Source organism: Myotis myotis, unplaced genomic scaffold (genome assembly GCF_014108235.1).
Source record: "Myotis myotis isolate mMyoMyo1 unplaced genomic scaffold, mMyoMyo1.p scaffold_m19_p_7, whole genome shotgun sequence".
In the NCBI taxonomy this organism is placed as follows: Eukaryota; Metazoa; Chordata; class Mammalia; order Chiroptera; family Vespertilionidae; genus Myotis; species Myotis myotis.
In genome coordinates, this window is record NW_023416379.1 from 16,935,450 (window position 1) to 16,961,726 (window position 26,277).

At 42.5% G+C, this 26,277-nt stretch overlaps 1 protein-coding gene, 1 long non-coding RNA gene and 1 other non-coding gene across 3 annotated transcripts in view; 1 reads left to right on the forward strand and 2 right to left on the reverse strand.

Annotated features, from left to right (window-relative positions):
* Window positions 1–2,444, reverse strand: part of LOC118660303 — a 198,086-nt gene extending 195,642 nt beyond the window's left edge. The window contains exon 1 of the long non-coding RNA XR_004968864.1: window positions 2,179–2,444. This is a non-coding gene — a long non-coding RNA (uncharacterized LOC118660303). The remainder of the gene's footprint in view (window positions 1–2,178) is intronic.
* Window positions 2,445–2,867: 423 nt separating this feature from the next.
* HEY2 (hes related family bHLH transcription factor with YRPW motif 2) lies at window positions 2,868–15,562 on the forward strand. Its single transcript, XM_036317536.1, has 5 exons — window positions 2,868–3,095; window positions 5,002–5,080; window positions 5,207–5,290; window positions 8,055–8,136; window positions 12,494–15,562. Exons 1-5 carry the CDS (start codon window positions 3,013–3,015, stop codon window positions 13,180–13,182), a joined length of 1,017 nt encoding a protein of 338 aa, XP_036173429.1. The 5' UTR covers window positions 2,868–3,012; the 3' UTR covers window positions 13,183–15,562.
* A 7,400-nt stretch (window positions 15,563–22,962) lies between these two features.
* Window positions 22,963–23,034, reverse strand: TRNAE-CUC. Its single transcript has one exon. It is a non-coding gene; the product is annotated as a tRNA-Glu (tRNA).
* Between the last annotated feature and the right edge of the window lie 3,243 nt (window positions 23,035–26,277).

A 26,277-nucleotide genomic window follows, 5' to 3' on the forward strand; every position in this document is an offset into this window, starting at 1 on the left:
TCAGCGGCGCGGAGGCTTGAAATCCCTTGGTTCTCTCATCTTCTCTATTCGTTCTGCCCGCTTACACCACCCCTACACCTCCCTCTCTTACCCTCTACAATCCACCACCGTTTTTACCTGTGCTGGGCGCTTTCAAGAGTTTCCTCCCGCTCCTTCTCCCTCTGACCCGGGAGGCACTTTCAGTGGGAGACAGACCAGACAATGATTCTGACCAGGGGACAGGCGGATGGAATACTTGAGGGGAATAAAAGACCTAATGGATACATTTCGCGTTGCCTAATCGCGGTTAAGTATTTTGTAGATAAGCGAGCATATTCATCATTTCACGGTGTTCGAAACACCGATGTCTTTTGCCCTATGCGTTCGTCTATTTAACAGACTTACATATCTCTTACCATGTACCAGAGAAGAACTGGTAGAATAAACACTTGCAGAATATGATCCTCTCTACTTATAAAACAGTTTAAGCGACATTAAATCCATGTGTACTTTTCGAACGTCCCTGCTATATTTATATTTTTATAACACGGTTACAGCAGTTAAGGCTACCAAGAAAAATACGGGAAAACTATACCCAGTTGCTACTTTATTGCAAGTAAACCTTTTCCCTAGTTGCAATTTTTCGCAATGATTACAATTAAATGCCCCAGTATGGTGGTGGTGGTTGGGGAGGGGGAGGAGGGAAGTCATCTCTTTTTCTTTCTTTCTTTCTTTCTTTTTTTTCAGCGACGGTCTCAAGTTGTGACCCTGACGTTTGGAAGCGACCGCTAACTTGCTCCCATGGCGAACGTGAGTTGCACCTGCAGACATTCGCTTTCAGAAGAACAAGCCGCCGCAAGCCGTGAAGGTCGGGTTGGCGCGTTCCCCTGTGGCCCGTGCGCAGTGGCCGCTGGCCCATCCTCCCGCGAGCGCCCCGCCCTTGACCGTGGGCCGCGCGGACCAGGAACCAGGCGGCGCCGTGGGAGGTCGTCGCGGGCGGGATGCGGGCCGGCTCCGCTCCGCGCGCTCAGGACCTGGGCGCTGCAGCGGCGCAGAGGCCCGCAGGCCCGCGCCGGCCGGAACCCGCCCTGAAACCGACAGCCGAGCCGGGGGGCGGGGTGGAGGGGGTGTCACCGCCCCTGGCGGCCCCACAGTCCTGAGCTGACCCGGTGCCGCCCCGCCAGGCCTCGCCCGGTCCCCGCCGACTCTGTGCTTTGCCCGGGTTAAGTTTCAGCAGTCAGGATGGGACGTTTCGGGTTTCTGTTCACACGGTTATTGCAGGCACCGCCGCAGGGATGCAAAAAGGGAGAGGAGGGGGTGGGGAGGGGGGTTGCGTTTTAATGCGAGCTCAGCACGCTGGCTGCCGGTCCTTCCCGCTCTCTCCCTGCCCAACTCCCCCGCCCTCGCCGGGCCCGGTCCTCCACGTCGCGTCCTTTCCTCCTCTCCTCCCCGCCCGGCGCGGGTCCGGTGGAGGGAGGGGGCAGATGGTCACAGGGGCGCCCCGAGCAGATCCCCAGAAAAAAATGAACCGGTCCGCGGCGGAAGGTGGTGGTGACTGCTAGAGGCCCCTTTCTCGGAGGCTTTTAACCACCCCGCACGGAGCCGTCCCGGCGCAACGAGTGGCGTCTCCGGCTGGACCCCCACCGACCCGCGCCCGCCTCCCGGTACCGCGGCTCCCGGGCGAGCAAACGGACCCCGGCTGCCCTCGCGGAGACACATCGGCGTAGCCGGTTCGAAAGTCAGAGCATGGAAAGAGGCGCTGGAAAACACGGTTTGAAAGCGCATCTAGAGACTTTACAGCCCGCGGTGTCCAATGCACTAAAAACTGGACACGAGTTCGGACTCTAGAAAACAAATCCTATTTCCAGAGCGCTTTTTCGTGTCCGGGATTCTAATTACACCTGCCTCTGCGACTGCGCATGATCAGGGCAAGGGGAGAATTGCCGTTATCTGGAGAACCAAAGCCCGAAAAACTCGGACTTGAAAAACCACTAACACTGGGTCCTGAAACACCCGCGTTATTGCCCTAGTCCTTCCGGCCACCAACGTAAACACAGCTCCAGGCACGGTCTACTCAGCGGGATCCACGATCCACAGTCCCGCGGGGCGGGGGGGGGGGATGGAAATAACTGATTTACAGCAAATCAAACATCGTGCGGGGCCAACCTCACCCCCTCCGGACCGTCAGGGGTTATGTACCTCGTCGGGGAAACTCGCGTCCTTATCTGTTCACAGCCCGGAGGCCGCAGCAGTAGCCTCGGGAGTTGCCGGGGGAGAAAAAAAAATAACTTTGATTTAAGGTTTTCAAAAACCCCAGAGGGCAAATGTGACCGCCAGGGCCAGCCAGTCGGCAGTGTGGGTCCTGACCAGGGACAGCCGAGCGGGGCGGCTCCCGACGTCACACGCTCCCGCTCACACGCAGCCACGCGCTCGGGTTCCTCTTTAAACCCAGGCCCGACACTTGCCCGGCGGACGGCGGGGTGACGAGGAGGAGGAGGAGGGCCGCAGCCCGAGGCCCCCGCGCCCGCCCCGCGCCGGCCCTCCTCGCGGCGCCCGCGCCCGGGGCTGCGCGCTTCCCTCGCTGCAGACGGCCACCTGGCGCTCGCGCTCGCCGCCGCCCGTGCCCGCCCGCGCCCGCCCGCGCGCCGCTCCTGCGCCCCAGGTGTGGAGGCGGGTTCCCACGCTTCTGCCCCAGCCTGGAGGCGGGCGAGGGCAGGGGCGGCCCACCTCTCCGCCCCAGCCAATCGCGGGCCACGCCGGCCCCGAGGAGGCGGGGCCCGCCGGGGCGCCGGGGGCCGGCGGGAGGGAGGTGCGCGCGTGGGCCCCGCCCGCCGGGGGGGCGTGTCCGGCGCCGGTCTTGCCGCAGAGCTGAGCTGCGGCGTGGGAAACAGCCCGGAGGAGCCGACCGCGCCGCCGCGGGAGCCGCGCCTGCCGGGCCCGGGGAGGGGGTGAGGAGGCCGGCAGGGAGGTCGCTGTGCCGCGCTGGGCATCCGTGTCTCCGGCCGGGCTGCGCCCCGCGCCCTTTTCGCCGCGATGAAGCGCCCCTGCGAGGAGACGACCTCGGAGAGCGACCTGGACGAGACCATCGACGTGGGAAGCGAGAACAATTACTCGGGGTGAGCGCGCGCTCGGAGCCCGAGGTGTCGGGGAGCTTTGTGTGGGACGGCTCCGTGGGAATCGCCAGGCTCCTTTCCGCGGCGTCCTCACGAAGAGGGGGAAGTTTTGCCGGAGAAACGTTGAGTGGTGGGCGCTCGGGAACGTGCGTGGAGTGGGGCGAGGGAGGTGGGTTTTCACTCTAGGGGTGCAGCGCAGCGGACGGGGACGCCTGAAAGTGCGGGAGTTGGCCGGGATTGTTGCCCGGCTGTCTGCACCCGGCCGGCCGACAAACAGGTCCCGGCGACGGGCGACGCCCCCGCCACTGAAGCTGCCGAAATGGGCCAAGAGCAAAGAAAAATTGGTGTTTTTAAAAGAGACTAAAAAGCTAAGTTGCTTTATGGAGAAATTGAAGCGACGTGCAGTGTCCCCGCTAAGCAGGGTGCGCGCTCCGGGTCGACCATGTGTGTCTTGGCTGACAGCAGAGTGAGTGACAGATGTAAGGATCGTTTCGGGCGTTACTCCTTTGACTGCCGGTTCTTAAGTCTGGGAAAGATCGGGGTCGCGATCACAGAAGCCAGACCTCCACTTCCCAGTGGCAGGGGGAGATTACCGAGGCATTTTAGTGCCGGGCGGGTCAAATGATAATTGCTTCTAATTGGCATCCCCAGAAGCACCTTAATTATTTATCTGCAACTGTCACTCAAAGAGCAAAATTCTTCCTACCTTTTGGAAAACTTTCAATGCTGTTTGTTTTTCTTTCTTTCTTTCTTTTAATGCTATTCTTCTAATACATGCAAACCAAAGCCTGTTATCAGCAAGAGCAAAGACATTTACCTGAAACATTGTTTACAAAGTATCTTCTAATTATTAAAGTGTCCGTCATCTTAAAAAATAAGAACAGAAAAAACAGAAGATGCCCTGTGAAAGGCGAAACCAGATGAGAATGGGTGGGAATGAGGAGGACATTTAATTCAGAAATAAGATCCAGAAGTGAGAAGATGAATTACTAACAACCTGATCTGTGCAACATTTCTAAAATGGAAGAGCAAATAACAGGAACCCTGGAAAATCTGAGAACATAAAGAATTATAGAATCCATGAATTATGAAGAGTAACAGATACAAACTAGAAAGGGTGGCAAGTATTCTAAGTGGCAAAATAATGATTTGATTGAACTCTCAGTATAAAATAATCTTTTCATTAGGAAACTCAAGATGATGTGCAGCTCCTAGAGGTTTCGTTTTCAAAGTAAAACCCTTACCTGGTAGCTGATCTGATTTTAATTTTCTTATCGGTGGCATTTTTACTTTGGAGCGTTCTTTTGGAAGATTCGGATACAAAACATTAAATTTGTCATTTTTTTCCCCGTTGTGAGATATGACTAATTGAAATAGTAAGATAACGTGTGTTTATTTTAAAGATTGCATCTAGAGACAACCGTGTGACATGTGATGGTTGTCTATCTGTTTGGTAGTGGTGCTAAACATGGCCTTTATTTTAAAATAGCTTTGCTTTGTTCAGTATGTTTGAACGGAAAGAGGAGGAGGATGCTACTAGAGACTAGTTGACTTTTAAGAAACATTTATGAGTGGCACTAGGAAGTACTAATATCTAATTTCTCACCCTGACTGCCCATAATTATTTTACTAGGAGACTTAATAAAAGTTTAGGGATGTTTTTGCCAATGGATTTGGCATCTAAATTACTCATTAAAACTTTTCTTTTTTCAAGCCACCATTCAGTCCTACCTGAAAAGAGATATAGGCTGGAAGCAAAGTATGTAAAGAGTAAAGCAAGAATTAAGAATAGAGTAACACAGATCTCAACTGAGAAATCACCCTCAATGTTTAATGGGTGGCATCAAGTACTCAGAAGAAACTATTGTTATGTTAATGAAGCACCTGACATACTCTTCCTATTTCATAGGCAAAGTTCTAGCTCTGTGATTAGATCGAATTCTCCAACAACAACATCTCAGATTATGGCAAGAAAGAAAAGGAGAGGGGTATGTGATTTTTTTTCTTTTTATTTCATGGTATGCAGCCTAATGTGTAGCAGTTGTTTTTTTTCATCATGAGTAATTTTATCATTTGTGTATTCATAAACTTTTGTTTTGCTTTCTTTGGGATAGATAATAGAGAAAAGGCGTCGAGATCGGATAAATAACAGTTTATCCGAGTTGAGGCGACTGGTGCCAACTGCTTTTGAAAAACAAGTAAGCTATCCTCACCCCTGACCACCCCAACCAAAAAGCTCAAAAAATCTGATTCTCTCATCTGGGAAAGCCTGTTAAAGCTTTTTAAAATAATGGTGTATGTGCCCTGATCTGGCACAGAGCAGTGATTTCAGTAAAATGCTTTGTTGTGGCAAAACTATTAAAAACATAATCCATCGTGAAGTTGAAAAACATTTCCATTCTTGGGCTTGTTTTCCCCTTAAGGGTAACAGTGTTCATGCTTCCTCTGTTCTTTCTATGAAGACCAGTGGTGGTTTTGTTTAAAACCAAGATGTATGTGGTATTCTTTAAAAAAAAAAAAAAAAAAAAAAGAAAAGAAAAGAAGGATATCATGTGTGAAATTTCATTTTTGTTTCAAACAGTTTAAGAAAAATAAGCTTTTTATTTTAAAAATTACCAAAGCCCAGGAAGTAACATCTCCAGCTCTTTTTTCTAAATAACTTATACAAATACAACTTATTTACCAACCCACATGGTTTCATTTTTAATCCCTGGGTTAACAGAATAATGCTCGATTTGGAGCATCTTTTTGGAAGTTTGGTAAAAATCAAACTAGCCATATGTCCTTTTCAGAATTCACATATTCCTTTACCAAAAAAAAAAAAAAAAAAAAGATTTTTCACACTGAATAGAGTAGGAAGCCAAATATGTAAATATTTCTTTGTCGTTTTAGAAAAGTTTTTCCTCCTGCCACCATGGCTAATGGCATAGATTTCTAACAGCATCTTTCAAAGAATGTGGCATCATAACCTTGTTGAAAATACTTTTAATTTAATTCAAATAGAATATAAGACAGCAATTGTTTGTTTATTTCATTTTGTTGTTTATTTCATGAACCAAACTAACATTACAAAGCCCTCAGAAATTATCCAGAAACTACAATTTTGTTATTAGTCACGTTCACTGAAACTACTGTACATCTTCATGGAAAAATTGAGCACTGACAGAAGTACAAGATGTAATATGCTATTGATTACATATGTTTAAGAGAAACACAGGCACCCATTCTATGTGCTGAAACTGCCTTTGATTAGGTAAATGTAATGTGGAAACAGTAGTTTGGATTAGTAGCAGTAGGCTGAAACGGAAGATATCATTATTTAGTGATATTTTTACTTTGAGTACTGAAATACCTAGTTATGAGGAACCATCAGTTTGGTGTGGTTTTTGTTGTTGTTCTTTTTCTTTCTTTCTTTTCTTAAATGTCAATTTAAAACAAACCTTAAAAGCAAACCTCAGCTGTTTGGCAGCTAGTGACCATAAACACAGACTTTCCCATTTGCAGAGCTTGGCTACCAACCCTTGGTGAGCTGGCCCTGTCACAATATGATTAGAAGGGTATTTAGTCAAGCAGTTTAAATACCTGGCATTGAGCTGATAATTTTCACAAAACAAGTAACACATAGGAACCTGAAATAAACTTCTATTTCCTCTTCTGAGAAAAACATATTGGTTTAATTATTTAGCTCCTCCAGGAAATTAGAAGCCACCCACAGCACTCTGAGACAGTTTGAGGTGGCACTTTTTTCAATTGGTTTCCAGAAGTTGCCTTATTTTAAAAAGTAGGGACATAAAAATACATTTCAAAGACAATTTTATTAAGAACTATTTTAAAGGGTTTAAATATCCGTACATGTTGCTGATGCTTACTAGATAAGTAGTAAATTATGCTTTCTTATTTATGATCTTGAAATTCACAGTGACACCTGCTGGTAATTATTGGAAAACATATTAAAAGTCTTCCCTTTTTTATTTTTGGTTCTGCTTAGCCGAGGTCTAGTATGAATTAAAAACTTAGTAAAAATTTTTATTTTTATTTTATTTTTCTAGCTGGAAAGTCAAAACATTTTATTTTAAAATGTTATAAAAGTATTAAGAGAGATATGTCCATTATATAACCAAGAATGTTAAGCCGAACCGGTTTGGCTCAGTGGATAGAGTGTTGGTCTGCGGACTGAGGGGTCCTGGGTTCGATTCCAGTCAAGGGCATGTACCTTGGTTGTGGGCACATCCCCAGTAGGGGGCGTGTGGGAGGCAGCTGATCGATCTCTCTCATCGATGTTTCTAACTCTATCCCTCTCCCTTCTTCTCTGTAAAAAAAATCAATAAAATATATGTATTTTTAAAAAAGAATGTTAAATATTTGGAAACTAAATCTTCTAAAATGTGGCAGGCACTTTCAGAGAGTTAAATATTGCAAATTATTGTACCATATGTCTTCTTTAATACCAATAATGTTTGATATGATGAAAAAATACCAAGACCAACTAATTATTCCATCATACTCACCAAGTCAGGGTTCAACAATAATTTGAGATTCTATTTCCTTATCCTCCAGAGTTGTATGCAACTGATCTAGACCTGAGCATTATATAGGACTGTTGGATGTTCTATATAATTAGATAATGCAGTTAAATGTACTGTTAACCAAGGTACTGATTGGATGCAAAGTTTGAGATTTTCACAGTTGTAATTTTGGTGAAGTAATATTGTGGAGTATAGCTATTCTTATGATAAAAATATTATACTTTTTAACCTTTAAAAGTTGAAATGGCAACTATCTGTCATTAGGTGTGACATAGTAATTAGAGTTTTCATTTAAAGTTTGGAAGGAATTCAGATTTTTCTGTGAAAAAAATTAAACTTAGAATTTTCTAGTGAGAAGGAAAATTGAAAATCCAGTATAAAATGTCCCAAATTTGTTTCCATAGAACTTACAAGACTTTATTACTTGTTTATGCAGGGATCTGCAAAGTTAGAAAAAGCTGAAATATTACAAATGACAGTGGATCATTTGAAGATGCTTCAGGCAACAGGGGGTAAAGGTAAGTAGGTGACTTCATTTTCCCCACCCCTTTCCACTTTTCTTTTTTCACCCCTCCCCTCCTCTCCTCCCCAAGATTGTAAGGAAGTCATAGTTGAGCGGTTCTTTAACAAGCTGGGATAGGAGGTCCCAGATTAAAGCCGTGGAAATCAATGCTAATGGCAGGATTGAACTCGTGGGAAAGAACTTCTGGAACAAAAGGAGCACTTGACCCTGGGCTTGTGTTTGCTTTCATAATACTGTGGGAGTGAAGCTTCATTCACAGCAGCCCGGTCAGAGATTTGTTTGGGACTTCAGAAGCACATGCTGGAATCTGTACAGAAAGACAAAACAAACACACAAACATCCAAACATAAACAGGAGGTTAAAGGCAATCTTTTCTCTTTTTCTTCTTTCTCTTCCCCAAAGCCCCCCGTTAAATCAGAGCTAGAACTCAGTATAATGCAGCTATTCCAAAGGAAGTGACTCTAGAATTACTCTCATTGTTGTTTTCAGATTTGGGTTGGTTTTGGATTCAGACCAGACAGCATTTGAAGTGCAGTGAATCTCTATTGGAAACCGTTGATGGAGCAGTCATTCCTAACCAGAGCAAATAGGAGAAGGTTCCCTGGGCCCAGTTCCCTGGAGAGATGTTCTCTGTGTTCCATAGTGATTTGGGGAAGAATTGTTTAGGGCAGCCGTGGGCAAACTACGGCCCGCGGGCCGGATCCGGCCCGTTTGAAATGAATAAAACTAAAAAAAAAAAGACCGTACCCTTTTATGTAATGATGTTTACTTTGAATTTATATTAGTTCACATAAACACTCCATCCATGCTTTTGTTCTGGCCCTCCGGTCCAGTTTAAGAACCCATTGTGGCCCTCGAGTCAAAAAGTTTGCCCACCCCTGGTTTAGGGGGTCAGGGACAGACCCTTACTTCATGCTAAAAGTATACTTGAGATGGGAAAGCTGTAATTCTCATTCAAATTTTATCATCCCAGTTCCACTTGACTGGGTTTCACCCTTTTGTATCTTTTCACCCTTCAAATAAACCTTTGGTATTCATCTTAGCCAAGGGTGTTATCTATATATATAAAAGGCTAATAATATGCTAAGTATCCGACCGGTTGCTATGATGCACACTGACCACCAGGGGGCAGATGCTCAATGCAGTAGCTGCCGAGCTGCAGTGACTTGGCAGCAGCAGTTCTCGAGTGACGCACCCCAAAACCAGAGAGGAGGGAGCCCAATTCCTCGCAGGGCCACGCAATTCCACCTTCGGCCGTGGGTTATGTTGTTGCTGGGGCACTGTCGGACCCCGAATCTGGTTTACTGCACACTTGCTTTTGCGTTCCATACTTTATAGGACAGCAACTTTGCAGAGTGCCCTCTCGCACTCTGGGACCCTTTGGGGGATGTCAGAGAGCTGGTTTCGGCCTGATCCCCACAGGCCAGGCCTAGGGACCCCACCTGCCAGAGGGATCCGCTCACTCTGAAGACACCGGGGAGGGACCATGGGAGGTTGGCTCCAGGGAGTGTCTGGCCCATCTCACCCAGGTCCTGCCCTGCTGGCCACCTTCTAATTAATTTCCTTTCAATGTGCATGAAATCGTGCACCTGGTCACTAGTTTAATATATTTGACAACTGGATAAGTACAAGACACCACTAGGGGCTAAGTGTTGCTGCACCTATACTCTGGAAGCTTCTCTGAGCTTGCTATCAGCCTTTTACTATGTATTGTCATAGTTTGCCATAGATGAAGGCAGAAAAGGGGCATTGGAGGCAAGTAGCTGTTTACCAGTTGGTATGGAAGTAGTTCAGTATTTAACTCCACTATGGCCATGCTGCTGAGGACCTGTGGAACACAGCCCTGGCCATCACCTCTAAATCCAAGACCAACCAAAATCTGAAAACAACATGAGAGTAATTCTAGGGCCACTTCCTTTGGAATAGCTGCATTACACTGAGTTCTAGCTCTGATTTAATGGAGGCTTGGGGGAAGGAAGCGAAGAACAAGAGGAAAAGATTGCCTCTAACCTCCTGGTTTTGTTCCGATATTTGTGTGTCAGGGAGGCTGATCATTGTACAGGGAGGCCCACGTGCTGTGACTTACCCTTGGTTGCACCTTTTCAAGGAACCATCCTGAATGAATGGGCGTGGGTTTTTAAATTTCTGTTCATTAAAATGTAACCCAAAGTATAGCAAGCAAGCATTCTTACTAAATGGAGAAGAGAGTGGATGAAATCTTAAGAGCCAAGGATCCCGCCCAGGTTGGCCACTGCCTCACCTGTGACCAGACACAGAAAAGTGCACTGTTGCACTATGAGGCCGACACTAGTTCTCTGAGCTCTACGGCCCCTCCAGCCCCACGCTGCCATCTGCACTGATTGAGTTAGTGGTGGTGCAAGAAAAGTTGTTTGTTTGCTCTGCCTCCCTTGGCATCATTAACCACATGACTGAGAATTCTTATCAACATTTCAAATATTTGGCCTGAGCTATACTTATAAAGACTAATATTGTTCTTATGCCTTACTATAAAAACTCAGTTCTGTCTTGGTTGCTATTCTTGGCTACCTGAACAGTCCTAAAATTCAAACCAGAATAGTTTATGAACACACATTTCCAAGCAAGCACATACAGGTGGCCTGCCTGCCAGGTCATTAAACAGGTCACCAAGCTGGAGAATATGTGGGCCTTGAAGAAGGGGGGCGGGCAGTGTGGGCTTACATCGCCCAAGACTCACAACTGCTATAAGGGCCTCATAGTGTGCTGATGTCTTAGAGCATGGACTCTAGTTGGGTTGCCTGTTTACAAATCCTGGCACTGTCCTGTAGTTGCTCTGTGACGCTTGGTAAATTACTGACCCTCATCTGTAAAGTGAGAAGAGTGCTAGTGTCCACTTCACAAGGCTGTGAGTTTGTTCACTGAAAGCTGTAGAGCAGTGGTGGCACAGGTGATGTGGTATAGACCTGTGTGCTGTACTATAATTTTTGGCCCAAGATTCATTCATAGGAGGCAGCTGCTCGTCGTCATTTCCTTCTGTATTCACCAACAGGATAGGAATTGGCATACTTTCTGTTCCTTAAGATGCAACAGAGAACTCAGTGATATACAGCAACATGTAGCTGGCAAACCACAAATTTCAAATTTTTTCATGCCTGTTCATGAAAATTCTTGGAACCTCTGAGGGTTACAATCCTGTTGGTTCGTTGTTGTTGTTTTTTACAGTCTACCTCGATGTTGCCATGGTGTCTAGAGAGGATTTAGTAAAGTAACCTAAATTTCTAAATCCCTCTGGGTTTCTGAACTTGGTCTACACTGGTGATTACCTCCCTCCTCTTCTCTCATGGGACACAGAGTCCCCAAAGGCCCACAGAGAACCCTGAGGACGCTCCCGTGAAATCTCTTCCATGGAGGAGGCTTCTTTAGGGAGAGCTTTTCCTTCTAATCCCGGGGACTTTGTTGCTAACTCTGCCTAAGTCCTCATCTTCCACATTTCATGATGCTGTCTTATATCAGCTTTGTGCTGTTGTTACTATTTTAATAGCATATATTTTTGTTCCAGATATTTTTTGGGCCTTCCAAATTTCAGTTCGAATTCTAGCTTTAGGACTTTTGACTATTATGACTACTATTTTCCAAAGTGCTTGAGATACAGGATAGTCTAATAATGAATAGATGATAAATGAAACATTTTGTTTTTATTGGATTTTTTCATACCAAGTAATGACAACATGTTTTCACTTTGTTGATTTCAAAAAAGCCACTGACAGTCAAGAAGCATTTTTTTTTTAAAAAATTTAAGATACAGTAAGTGTTGGTGCAAGAAAAGTCCTTTATTCGAAAGTCCCCAAGCCGCTAAAATGCATTTTACCTCTCTGTTTACCGCCAAGAGAGTGCGGATGTTTCAGAAAAGCCCTTTAATCTATAGCTCATGTGACAGAGACAACGCCTGGAACTCTGTGTCACCATGAAAAAATTCGACTAGGGAATTTCACTAGTCCACAATACAGAAGGAGAAACACCACTTTTTCCCCCTGGAAGTATTTGGAACATGCATGTTCTTAATCACACACACACACACACACACCCCAACCACACCCCCAGCCCCCACTGTGAAATTTGGTTGCAAGAACAACTGTAGTACCCAGCAATGCCAGAGTTGTCACACATGTGAATTGCAAAGTATACTTTCTACACTCTCTTAACTTCTGCACAGATTGCAACCATAAGTAGCTGGCAACGTTGTCAGAAAGGATGGTGGTTCTGCTTCAATCTTCTGAAGGACAGAGTGGGACCTAGTTGGTAGGACTCTTAGTAACTGGGTCCTTTTCTCCTCGCTCTCTCCTGGCCCCCACTTTGCTCAAACCTCCCTTTAGGCTACTTCGATGCACACGCGCTTGCCATGGACTTCATGAGCATCGGGTTCCGAGAGTGCCTGACGGAAGTGGCCCGGTATCTGAGCTCCGTGGAAGGCCTGGACTCCGCGGACCCCCTGCGGGTGCGGCTGGTCTCCCATCTCAGCACGTGCGCCTCGCAGCGGGAAGCAGCGGCCATGACCTCCTCCCTGGCCCACCACCACCACCCGCTGCACCCGCACCACTGGGCTGCGGCCTTCCACCATCTGCCCGCAGCCCTGCTCCAGCCCAACGGACTCCACGCCTCGGAGTCCACGCCCTGCCGCCTCTCCACGACTTCAGACGTGCCTCCTGCCCACGGCTCCGCGCTCCTCACGGCCACGTTTGCCCACGCGGATTCTGCCCTTCGGATGCCATCGACGGGCAGCGTGGCCCCCTGCGTGCCGCCCCTCTCCACCTCGCTCTTGTCCCTCTCAGCCACGGTCCACGCGGCCGCCGCAGCCGCCACCGCAGCGGCGCACAGCTTCCCCCTGTCCTTCGCGGGGGCCTTCCCCATGCTCCCCCCAAACGCCGCCGCTGCCGCGGTGGCCGCCGCCACAGCCATCAGCCCGCCCTTATCCGTATCAGCCACATCCAGCCCTCAGCAGACGAGCAGTGGAACTAACAGTAAACCTTACCGACCCTGGGGGACAGAAGTGGGCGCTTTTTGAGTTGTCATTGAACTGGTTGCCATGGTAACTGAAAGTCCTGCATGTCAGCATCTGCACCGGAAGGCCGCGGTACAGATGTCTACAGACCCACCAAGGAACAGTAAAGCTATTTGAGACACACACCTCACAGTGGAAATGTGGTATTAGCGATCTGTTTTCTTTCTTGTGGTTGGTTAAGGCAGCTTGGTAACTGACGTCAGCAACGTTTGAGAACTTCACACTTGCTTCCATGTAGAATTTTCCCGGAAAGTAAAAGACTGTACCATCCAGCCTTGCCTCGGTATATCCAAATTGGAGAAGAAAAAGGCCCTGACTGAATTCTCTTGAAACTAGATGGAAAAAAAATATTCGTGTTTCCTAAGTGCCTGAGCTAGTGAAGTTTTGTTCTGAGCATGGAACATTGCACAAGTGACGAGTGTAGAAGTTAGGCTAAGAAGGGAGAGGGACAGAAGTCTTGCGTTAGGCTGCAGACATACAGTGCCAGGGGAGAGTACTCTGTTGAAACCAACAGGTTTTTATTGGCCAAAAGGATTGCTGAAAATAATTTTCAAGTTGAAAGACCGAGTTTTATCTTAGTTTGCTTTCTTTGTACAGACTTGCCAAGTGGTGACATTCAGCAATACACTGGTATAAGCAATTATTCCATCAGTGCTCAGATTAGCAAGCATTCTGCCTTGTCTGCAAACCCCGAGGCACCTTTTTCTTTCATGGCTCAGAATGTGGTGCTTCTTCTATAAACATACGTTTATGGAGTACACCCAGGAGCAGTGACCTACTGTGTGCTCACCAGAGGCTAGCTGATTCATGCCGACTTGAAAACTCCAGTTTGTAAAAGTTTAGCATAATTTATTCCGTTTCATTTGGACTATTTCCACATATGTATCCTCTTCATTTTGTCCCGATGACGTGTACTATCCTTGTCATCCTTTGGGGAGAAGTAGCATTTCTGGAGGTGATGAGACAGGGAGGTAGGTAGATAGATAACATTTGGAACAGAAAAGCCACGATTTTTAAATGCTCTTTGTCAAGCTCAAGATTGCGTTTGACCCCAAATCAAGATGAATGTATGCAATGGGATGTACATAAATTAGTTTGTCCATGCCTAGACTAGTGCTACATAATGGTGTTTTGGTTTCATTTTGTTTTGTTTTTTATTTTGTTTAATGACAAAATAATCTCTTAATACATTGAAATTGAGCACATGAGATTTTATGTTTGAAAGATAAAGACACAGCATGTATTATTATTATGCACTTCATTTCTCTGCTGTGTGGAGAAAGCAATAAAGAAGAATGTTAAACATTATGCAACATTATACTTTTAAATATTTGTTTTAAAATTACTGTACCTAGTCCTTTTTGCATTACTTTGTAACCTTTTTCTATGCAAAAGTCTACATATCACTAATTAAATGAAGTCCTTTTTGACTATTTTTATGTGGATGAGTTGCTTTGCAGAATGTAAAGTTGATATGAATTTCAAGCAAGGCCTTCCTTCACTAACAAATTAAGCCAGGGCTTTTCTTTTGCTCTTTCACAGCTTGCTTGAAATTAGTTTTTATCTGAGCTTGTAAATCTATTAAGCATAGGCGGGTAAGACATTATTTGGAGGCAGGAAGTGATCCGTTTCCTTTGCCTTTTATTCTTAACCACGGTTCTTGGAAAAGTGCAAATACAAGAACTCTAAATAATACTAGTAGTATACTGGACGTGGGGTAATATGCTAGAGTGTGTCATACATTTTATAACTCAAAAACATTTGTAGTGTTTTTAAAAATCACATGCATACATGAAGGGCGTATATATGCCTCCTGATGATGAATCCTCTATATCTACCTCAATGCCAATTCCTTTTGATGCTGTAGGAATTATGCAGATATTCCCCTTCAATAAAGCCTGAAAGACACCATTTCAGAGTTCCCAAAGCTATTGGGCCAAACATATGAAAAATTAAGAAAGAATGCTCTTCTTATGCATTTCACTTATGCTCAAAGCTAAAGGAAAAAGTGGGAGGCTTTTAGTTTTAAAAAATCAAGCGTATAGTTTATCTAATTTCTTCTGTCTGGAAGTGGGTAAAAAAAAATGAGCAAAAACAGATCACCATGTTCCTTCTTTGTGAAGCTCTCTGGTTATTAAATTTTCTGTTAGCTCTGATGGAATTAGGTAGCAAATAAGAAAATGGACTTAGTAGTATTTGAAGTTTGCTTTTTAATCATGATTTGAGGGCTGCTGGCGTAGAAATGATTTTTATTATCTAATAGTTGATCCTGTGCCTATTGTAATCTCAGCATTTAAAGAATTCTTTTCCTATTTTGGAATGTAAAGTGTTTTAGAGAGCAGGAATTTTTTTTTTAATTTAGATTAAATATTTTAAGAAAAATCCCCTTCCTCCTTTCTTCTCTTTCTTTTCCTCTTTGTTTTTTTCATACATTTTTTCTTCCCCGTTTCATAAGGGTTATTATTTTTCAGTTTAATTGATTGAAATATTTGCAAACCAACTTGCCACCTAGTTGCTAAGGGTGTTCCTAAAGAAAATCATTATCAGTAATTTATTAATTGGTTCTTGATCCGTGTTTCACATCATCAGCTTTTAACATTACATTTCACTCATTTCTATTAACTTTACCATTGAGTTTTCCATCTCTGATCAAATGTGTTTTTTCAAAGTGTGTTGTTATTGTTTTTTAGAGAGAGAGGGACAGAGAGATAAAAACATCGATGAGAGAGGAACATCATTGACCGGCATGAGCATCATGGCCCTTACTGGGGGTAGAGCCGCATCCAGGGCCTGTGCCCTGACCGGGAATCAAATGGGAAACCTATTGGTTTCTTGGTCAACCACTGAGCCACACCGACTGGGTTGATCAAATGTTTTTTGAAATTGGTGTTCTACCTTTAGTTGTGGTGATTTTCGTGTTTGCTACCAAAATGGAAAAAAACCAACAAACAGGAAAACAAAACAAAAAACACCACTTTTTATATTTCAAGGGGAAAAAGAACATTTAGGATTTGATTTATTGGTGCTTTTATTTGTGTAAAAGTCCCAAAATTAACTCACAGGATTTTTGGCAGGAAAAAAGGGGGGGTGGGGAGGGGGAGGAGAGAAAAGGAAAAGGGAACATTTTTAGAAAATTGAGTTTTCCCAATGTTAAAAGCTGTATGTATGCCTAACTAGAACAGTTTTGTATTTCACATCAGTGCGCCAGGAGAGGTTTATTGAATAACTGCTGTGTACCCAGCACTGTGCTGTATGTATGTCAGGTTTTGAATGGTGTGTTGTCCCACATGACAGTGACAGGTATGGCTGCCACCCTAGCTTTTACAGGGACCCTCAAAAGAAAGAGGCGACCTAAGAGTGAGGAAAGGGGTTTCTGGAAACTGGCTGGGGAGGCTTTTTCTCTCCTTGGAATCTTGCTATGACAAATATGGTATTTCCTATCATATTGGAAGAAATCTGTGGTACTTTTAAAGCAATGTTGAAACATTAAAAAGACCAGCTATTAACTAGAGGTATGGCTGTTTGACCTACAAATATATGTGTACCAAAAATCTTAATGTAGCCTTTGGATTATCTTCCGTATATATTAAACTTATTTCTTTTACCAATAATTAAGTTACCACAAAGTAAGAGCAAAGCCACCTTAGGTAATATCAACACAAAGTAAGATGATTTTTGAACTCCATATTTTCCTAAATATGATTCCATCACTCTAAAGATTGTCTATTGGTTTGGGGTCAGTTTTTATGGAAAAGAACCACCACAACATAACTTTACACATTAATCATAAGGTATCCCAATTTCCAGAGTGGAAAAATGAAAAACAAACAAACAAAACACAAGCATTTTGGATTTGAGGCAATAATATCACTTAATATTATATTTGAATGCAAATTGAAAAACCCATGGCTAAGATATGAATAGATTAAAATGTTGCTGATTTAGCTTACTTTAAATATATCAGGATAGGATACTAATCAAATCAAAGAATCTGGGTTGACTTTGTAAACTTAATAATCTAAAGATAGATGTGTTTTTCAAGCTTTTCATGTTTTTATTGCACAATGGGACTAATCCTAGTTCTGCGTTTTACTGGAGAATGGAATTTGACTTCCCTTGTAATTGTTTTAAGATCTAAGCAATAACAGAGTCTGTGAACATTTCAGCAACTACAACAAAGCATTACAGCAAATATGACATCATAAACGGTGACTATTGCTCATATTCTTTGGAAGGATAAGTCTTTGAACTCAGTGGGAGATCCTAAAAAAAAAAAAGAAAAGTCCCTTAGCTTCCACGGACACTTGTATGAGGCGTCAGAGGCATATGAGAAATGGTTCCCTAGGGACTAGGTGGCACTTTCTCCCTCATTTCTAACTTCAAAGGAATAGACAGGAGTGGGGTTGGTCAGAGAATAGGGCCCCCTCTGTAACTGACAGGACCCACTGTAAGTCACAGGTCCAAAAAAAAAAGAAAATGTGATACTGGTTGTTCTCTGTGCTAAGTTCCATGCTAAGTGCTTGAAATCTCTTATTTAAGACCATACTGTGCTATGGCCTAGATGGAATTATTATCTTGACATTGCATACTAACTGTTGGAGAGTAAGAGGTTAACTGTCCACGATGATACCTAACAGTTTGAGCTATGACCCAAACCAAACCTGCCGATTCTGAAGCCCATATCTTTTACCTTAGACAGTGGTTTTTTGGACTCCGATTCATTCAGACCAACCGAAAGTATTTCAACTTGCCTGGGATCACTTTGAACTAATGACAAGAGTAAATCTGTCTGGTTTTAGGATAAAAATTTCCACCATCTCACCCTTTTATGTAAGGATAAGAAAAGAATAACTCCATTCTATCACATAACATAAAAGAAAATGAGTTTGTCAGTTCCTTAATTTTAACTTTCAACTTTTAAGCCAGTCGCACCTACCTTCATTTGTGAACTTAACTGTAAATATGAGGCAAAATGGTGAAGTGTTAGGACTAGATCTCTGAGTAAATTGAGTTTCAAAAAAAAAAAAAAAAACCCTGTCTTTCATTGGGTGTAAAATATAAGAGAATGCTGGATTATACTGAATGTTTACACATTCCAAGTCCATCATATCATAAAATAACATTATTCCTTTGGCCTATGAAGACCTGCCCAGTAACCCACTCACTTTAATAATTCTCATTATTGCCCTAACCGGTTTGGCTCAGTGGATAGAGTGTCAGCCTGCAGACTGAAGGGTCCCAGGTTTGATTCCGGTCAAGGGCATGTACCTTGGTTGTGGGCACATCCCCAGTAGGGGATGTGCAGGAGGCAGCTGGTCAATGTTTCTCTCTCATCGATGTTTCTAACTCTCTATCCCTCTCCCTTCCTCTCTGTAAAAAAATCAATAAAATATTTTTTTAAAAAATAATTCTCATTATCAGGAAGGGCTTTTCAACTAACGTAAACTTCAGCCTACAGTTAAGCATGCTTTCTATAGCAGTTAACAGCTTACTATGTGTATTATTTTTCAAAAACCTGATAATCAGAGGCATGTATATGTGCCTTTACCTTCTTAGTCTTCCTAAAACTGAATTTTCTGTTTCCTTAACCTCTATTGTCTATGGGACTGAAGAAAATTATGCATGTGAAGTGGTATATGTATGTAATAGAATGCCTCATATATAAACTTTTCTTTAAGGGAGAGAAAGAGGTTGAATATCTTTGGCAAGTTAACCTAAAGTTTCTTGCACATACGTTTGCCTTGTTAATAGTTTTGAGTTTTCATTGCAGCAAAAACAAAGTCACATTTTCTCATGTGTGCGAAAAAGAATTTTGCAAAGAATGGCTATTTTCATAATGTTCCACTTGTACAAGTCGGGTGATAAATTTAAAATTGCTCATAAACTCCTAAAACAACTGCGTAATGGAATTAACCCCTCCTTCCCTAATTATACACTATCAAACTGAAGATTATTTATCATAGTATAAAACTCTGCTTCCTAGATCTTTCACTACTTCTTTTTAAACCGTTTTCCTTAATTACAGAAAACCTAAAGACCCCCCCCCCTCCCCTTTTCACAAAAACAATACGCCTGGAGCTTTGTGTCGCTAAGCTTGTGTAGACCTTCCTGTGGACCAGCGGTGCTGGCCTCTGCCCTATCCGAGCCAGACAGTCCCAGTGCAGCTGCTGTAAATAGGCTTCCCTCGGGGTCTGGCAAGATGATGGAGACGTGTTTGCAGTCAGGAGGGCAAAGCAAACAGGCACACAGACCATATTTCACTCTCGTTATATCTGTCACAGTCACAAGCCACCCCCTAAACAGGAACTAAGCCAGTCCCTCCCCCATCCCATTTTTTTTTATTTCACAAGCAGCCACTTAGATTTATTTTATTATTTCTAAGAGCAGAAGTATGCGTGTAGAATACTACACATGATCAGCTGTGGTATCATCATCACAACCCTTTTACGGCCTGGTGACTACCAGAGGCGGGTACTGCCACACTCAGGGGCAAGTGTTGCCTTGGTAACAAACATCCTGGACGGCCACAGTAAAGGAGACTTGATAGGCCATCGTGCTCTCTTTCAAGGTTCAGTAAGCCACCTCTCCTCCCAGAAAGATATTCATGAGTCCATCACTGCTGAGCCTTTAACAAGCTTGAGGCATATGTGTTGCATCAAGAGAACAGACTTACACACCAAGGGTCTCCTGACCATAATTATCATGGGAATGGGTCTCGGTAATAACCATCATTTATCTGACCCTCACTGACCAATTCTTACAACAGAGCTAATCCTTTGATCTGACCATCAAACCCCAAGCACAGGAACCACAGACAAAACAACACAGAAGCAGTAACTCAATATAAATCCGTTTAGCCGCTTCTGCCAACGCCAAGTCTGGAGGCAGCTTCCTCGCTCTGGGTATCAAGCGCTTGAGGCAAAAGGAGAAACAGTTCACCATTGCTTGTCTTCAGGATATGACATAGTGAGAGAAGCAGTGAGAGTCATTTGTTTAATTGTTCTTTTAAATGTATTAGCTTAGGCGTTAAAATTCTGTAAGTGTATGGAAGGGGACCAAATGCTTGCCATTGCAAAACTGGGACTTTTGGGATATTGATTTTAAGCTGGTTATTAAGAAACAAAGAACCCAGAAAGAAACCTTTGACCCTCACCCTTTCCTTTCTGACTGAAGCAGATGGAAAGACCTGCTCCGGGAAGAGAACCTTAACATATTCACCTTAGCATTAGAGAGAAAGGTTCCAGGCCCACCCCATTGTTTCTGGGTTGCCTAGCAATAATTTGCCTACCACTTGTATTTCACTCTTTCTCAGCTCCCTGTAAATTCCCTGATTCCTTCAAAATCTCAGACCCCTGTTCCTTTCTCCTTTGTCCATAATGGCATATAAACCTCAACTACCCAGTGTGTTCCATCATATCTTATGACACCCCCAGCATGTACATCCATAATAAACTTTGTAGATTTTCCCCCGCTAATTTGATAATTAGCCCAGATAGAAGCCTTTAGAAGGTGAGAGGAAGAGTATCTATTTTAGCCCCCATGTTATCCTCTCTCTCTCTCTCCTTCCCTCTCCCTCTATCTTTTATTTTTATTTTTTTCTCTCTTTTAAAGATACCATGCTTTATGTTTCTTATTTTCAAAAGCAATGATTTTTAGTCTGATTCAAAATATATGCAATGGAGTCATGTTTCTTTAAAAGAAAATCATAAATCTAATGAATATGGCTGAGATTGAAATTGTATTATTGTGTTTAAATAATGTCCTTGGGGACTCTTTCCCCCTCCCCACGTGGGAATCTATGCTGTGAGATTCTTTCCGCTCCCCACATGGGAATCTGTACTTGTTCTTCAATAAATTTCGACCTTTGCTGTACCAAAAATAAATGAATAAATAAATAAATAAATAAAGTCCTTCACCATTAAAAAAAAAAACTAATCACATATAGGTGAGCAGAGTTGTTCCACTGCCAGGCACTTAGGGCAGAATCTTTCATGTATACTAATGAAGGTATCGACTCATCAGAGACCCGGCATGGGCTTTGAGATGCTGCTGTACCCACCCTCCTTTCGGTGGCTCCTCGATGCTCTTCATATGAAGACAAATCCTTCACCTCAAGCTACAAGGCCATACAAGATCAGTCCCTGGACCACTTCTTAGGCTCCTCTTCACCTTTCTTTGCTATCTCTGACTTCCCATCCAGCCATCCTGGCTTCCTTTCAGTCCCTGGTATTCTCCTTGCTCTTTCCTGCTACAAAGTAGTGCACATGTTCCTTCTATTTAGAATGCTCTTTTCTCTCCTTTATACCTAGGTAACTCACCTTCATTTTTCAGATCTCTACAGATCCGACAACACCAACTAGTTCAAAATCTTATTGTGGAATTACCCGAACCACATACACCTCCTTCACAGAAGAATTTTTCAATTGTGACTTAAATGCCTCTCCACCATTACACTGAAGCAAATGATAATGATTAGGCTTTGCTCACCATTAATGTTCAGGGCCTCTTTGCCTTTATCTAAACTAATTTTAGTGGATATTGCTTAAGTGAATGAATACCTGAATGCACGACTGACTGAATGAGGAATGAATGAATAAATGTCATATGCTGGGCCTGTGTACTAGTTGCATTGAATTGATTTGAATTTCTTTCCCTAAATTTAATCTGATAGCACAGTATATACACAAGTCAAATCAAGCATAATTGATGAAGTGAGAAGAAAGAGGCTTAGAGAAAAAAAAATCTGCTGCTGCCACCTATGACTACAATAAACTGGGTTTTAACTCTACCCAACATTTCCAAAGTCAGTATGGTGATTTGGATTAAATGCGTTTGAATGAGACGCATGAGGCTATGCTGCCACCTTGTGGTTTATTTTCACATTTATTATTTCTAACCTGACAAGCACCATTACAAATTATTCAATAGACAAGAATAGAATTTTGCTCAACTAAATATTGCTTGCATGCCATTATCCCAAAGAGTTTATTAAACATTATCATTCATTTCTTTTTGTTTTATTTTAATTACATAATGAATTGGTAGAGAAAATAGTGTAACCTATATATAAATTATGAATAATCAAATGAGAATTAACACCTGTGTATCCACCACCCAGATTAGTTCTACCGGTACTTTAAAAGACACCTTTATGCTTCTTGCAAATTCTTTCTCCATGTTCTCCATTAACCAGGAATAACTACTATCTTGTTTTCATTTATAGTTTAATATCTATGTACATATCAAGAAACAATATTTTTAATTTGGCATTTTAAAACTTCATATAAAATGGGATTATCCTGTTCCGATTTGCTTTTTATTTTTTGATATATTTTTATTGTTGATAGTATTACAGATATCTCCCAGTCCCCGCCCCCTTTACTCCCCTCCTCTCAGCCCATGATGCAAAATAGGTATAATCCCTCCTAAAATAATTTTCCTCCTGTTATTAGTGAAACATAGCTCAAGATTAAACAAAAACTTTTAAAAATTAATCCAGATTGTCTTCAAAAGCTGGAACATGCAGTTTTAGAAGTGGTTTAGCATGTTTTTGGACAAATGTACTTAGAGTACTTTAGAATCCGGGAAAGTAGCAGGAAGTATGATACACTGGGCAGGAGTCTGGACTCCAGAGTAGAATCAGAGATCTTTATGTTATTTATTCTAATGTAAATAGTGCCTGTACATAGGTGTGACATATTTTAAACCTTAGGTTAAATAACACTTAGAAACTAATTGAACTTTTGTGATTAATAAAAGTAGCAGCAATCATAAAAACGTATCTTCCCTGACCGGGAATCGAACCCGGGCCGCGGCGGTGAGAGCGCCGAATCCTAACCACTAGACCACCAGGGAACCTGTCAGCCTGCTTTCCTAGATCACACTTGATGCTTTATCATGAAAACCTGCCCAATAGAAAATAAGATTGTTGTCTTCAGGCTCCGCCCCGCTTCCGTCCTGTTCTGGGTTTCAGTTTTTTAAACTGCAGCTTATTCTCCGCCTCAGCGGAGCTTCGCAGCGGCTCCTAAATAATAATAATCATTAAAAAAACGGACCCTCCAAATCCAAATCTCTTCCGATGCTGGAAAAGATGTGCTGAAATTGCTTTCTAATTACATAACATGTAAATATCTACACCTACGCAAATGTTAAAGTAGGGCTCAGAACCTTGTTTTCTTAATCCCCTTGTTGCTCTTTCTAAATGTAGCCTCTGTCTGTCTGTCCTCTGCAGCAGACGTGAAGTCCCACGAAACAGTTTACTAAATCTGACAATAGAAAGCCACCGGCGGAGAACCTTGCACGCTGTAGAGCTGGGTGCGGTACCGCACACATCCTTGGCACAATGCGTAGGCTCCATGCTCTATAACTGTGGGTGATAAAGGGCCATGTGCCTTATGGACGCGTGGTTTTATATACGGTATGGATTTGGGAGTCAGCTAAGAGACCTGTGGGTGCTGCCTGGTGCAAAACCAGGGCATCTGCAACCGAATGCAAATAACCCCTCCAACCCCCCTGTTTCCATTATCTTCCTATTTTCCAAACAGTGTTGTTATCTGGGCCATTGCGTCGCCTCTCCGCGTTTTGTACCAGACGCGGACAGGAAATGATGTAATTGCCAAGTGAGTCAAGAAATCATACAGCCCACCCTGGATTCAGAAACGCTCCTGAAATACGAGTAGAAGGCAATAGGATGTAACTTGGCTTTGAAAGTGCCAACCGTTACAGTCAAAAGTGCCAACCGTTACAGTCAAATGTAACCCAAGAGACCCTGCTGCGCTGCAAGATGCAAGGAGGCTTAAGTAAAACAGATATAAATTTGTAATGAACTTGCTCACAACATCCGGCGCCACTGTAAATCGCTGTCATCCATCACCATAGAAGTTAGGTGAGCCTGTGCTTGCATATTGTTTCCTGTTTTCAGCAACTCAGCGATTCTTGAAAAAAATTATTTAATAGCATGGAAACAGGAAGATTAATAGGACTTATTACTGCTAATAAATAAAGATGGTAAAATCGGGAGAAATGTCTAAACTTTATTATATTTTATATGAGATACACAACCTCTATCCCACAAGGAAGTTTTAGGAAATTGAGTTCAGTAGATGGAGCCCTTACTTCTCAGTTAAGAGTCGCCAGAATTTAACATCAGAGTTTCTGTGTTAAAATAAAACAAAACAAAAACCTGGGGGGGAGTGGGGGATACAAAAAACCCTGAGGTAACATTTATTTATAACATCACATAAGTTTCAGGTGTACAACATTATAATTCAATATCTGTATACACTATAGCATATCTAGTCTTGAATAAAAAGATAAAATAGATATTACATTTAGATGAGGTTTTAATAGGTTTAGTTACAATATTGTACAAAAGGCCTAAAAGGCTACAGCGAAAACTACCATCCCTCTGTTATCCCCAAACATTCCTCAGTTTTCCTTCCCAGAGGTAACCAGTGTTAACACTTCCTTCTGTATCCTCCTAGACATAGTCCGTGCCTATACAATATCTATATCCCTTTTTATCTTAAAACATTTCAAACCTATAGAAAATTTAAGTGTAGGACAATGAACACACATATACCCTTCATCTAGACGTGTGCTATCCAATTTAGTAGCACCAGAAACACATTATATTGTGCATTGAAATGTGACTAGAACAAATTTACATATTCTATAAATGTTGAATGCATAGTGGCTTTATTTTGGAAAAAAAGGTAAAATATCTTAATATTTTTACCTTGATTACATTTTAAAATAATTTAATATGCTGAGTTAAAATATTATTACAATTAATTTAATTATTTTTACTTTTTAAAATGTACCTACTAGAATACAATATTTAAAATTACATATGTGGCTTGCATTATATTTTATTTTACAGAACTGATATAGTCACCAATTGTTACTATTTTGCCATATTTGTTTTCTCTGTATCTTTTTTTCTGAAGCAATTGAGGTTAGTTGCAGATATCATGATATTTTACCTCTAAATACTGTATCATATTTTCTAAAAACAATGTTTATAACTTAGAAAATTTAAACTTGATATACTATTATTATACAGTCAATGAAATTTTCCTCTTGTCCTGATAACACTTTTTATGCTTTTTCTTTTTATTCAAGGTCCACTTAAGGGTCATATATTGCATTTATTTTTTTATTTTTTATTTTTTAAATATATCTTTATTGATTTCAGAGAGGAAGGGAGAGATAAAGAGAGATAGAAACATCAATGATGAGAGAGAATCATTGACCGGCTGCCTCCTGCATGCCCCACACTGGGGATCGAGCCCACAACCCAGGCATGTGCCCTGACTGGGAATGGAATAGTGATCTCCTGGTTCATAGGTCAGCACTCAACCACTGACCCACGTCAGCTGGGCATATATTGCATTTGGTTGTCATGTTTCTATAGTCTCCTTCCTTTAATCTGAAATAACTCCCCAATTTCCTTCCTTTTTAAAACAATAATAACAACAACATTGACCTTTTTGAATAGTGAAGGACAGTTGTTTCAGAAATTACATCAGTGCATTACATCAAAACGCACGTAATGCTGGTGTATGGTATTATGTGTCACGTAAATGTGGTAGGGAGAAAAATGGTGCCCATGGAGGTGTCCCGTCCTCCCAAATGCAAGAACCTTACTTCCCCTGGCAGTACACATTTCACAGATGTGATTAAAGTAAGGATTCTGAGACAGAGGCTATCCTGCATAATCTGGATGGGCCCCAGATCATCACATGGGTCCTTCTAAGGCAGTGGTTCTCAACCTTCCTCATGCCGCGACCCTTTAATACAGTTCCTCATGTTGTGGTGACCCCCAACCATAAAATTATTTTCGTTGCTACTTCATAACTGTGATTTTGCTACTGTTATGAATCATAATGTAAATATCTGATATGCAGGATGTATTTTCATTGTTACAAATTGAACATAATTAAAACATAGTGATTAATCACAAAAACAATATGTAATTATATATGTGTTTTCCGATGGTCTTAGGCGACCCCTGTGAAAGGGTCGTTCGCCCCCCGAAGGGGTCGCGACCCACAGGTTGAGAACCGCTGTGTCTACGTGAAGGGAGAGAATCATTGA

Coding starts and splice junctions, on each gene's coding strand:
- HEY2 (XM_036317536.1), top strand. CDS start 3,013: ATGAAGCGCCCCTGCGAGGAGACGACCTCGGAGAGCGACCTGGACGAG. Junction 3,096..5,001: donor AGCGAGAACAATTACTCGGG/GTGAGCGCGCGC, acceptor CCTATTTCATAG/GCAAAGTTCTAGCTCTGTGA. Junction 8,137..12,493: donor TCAGGCAACAGGGGGTAAAG/GTAAGTAGGTGA, acceptor ACCTCCCTTTAG/GCTACTTCGATGCACACGCG.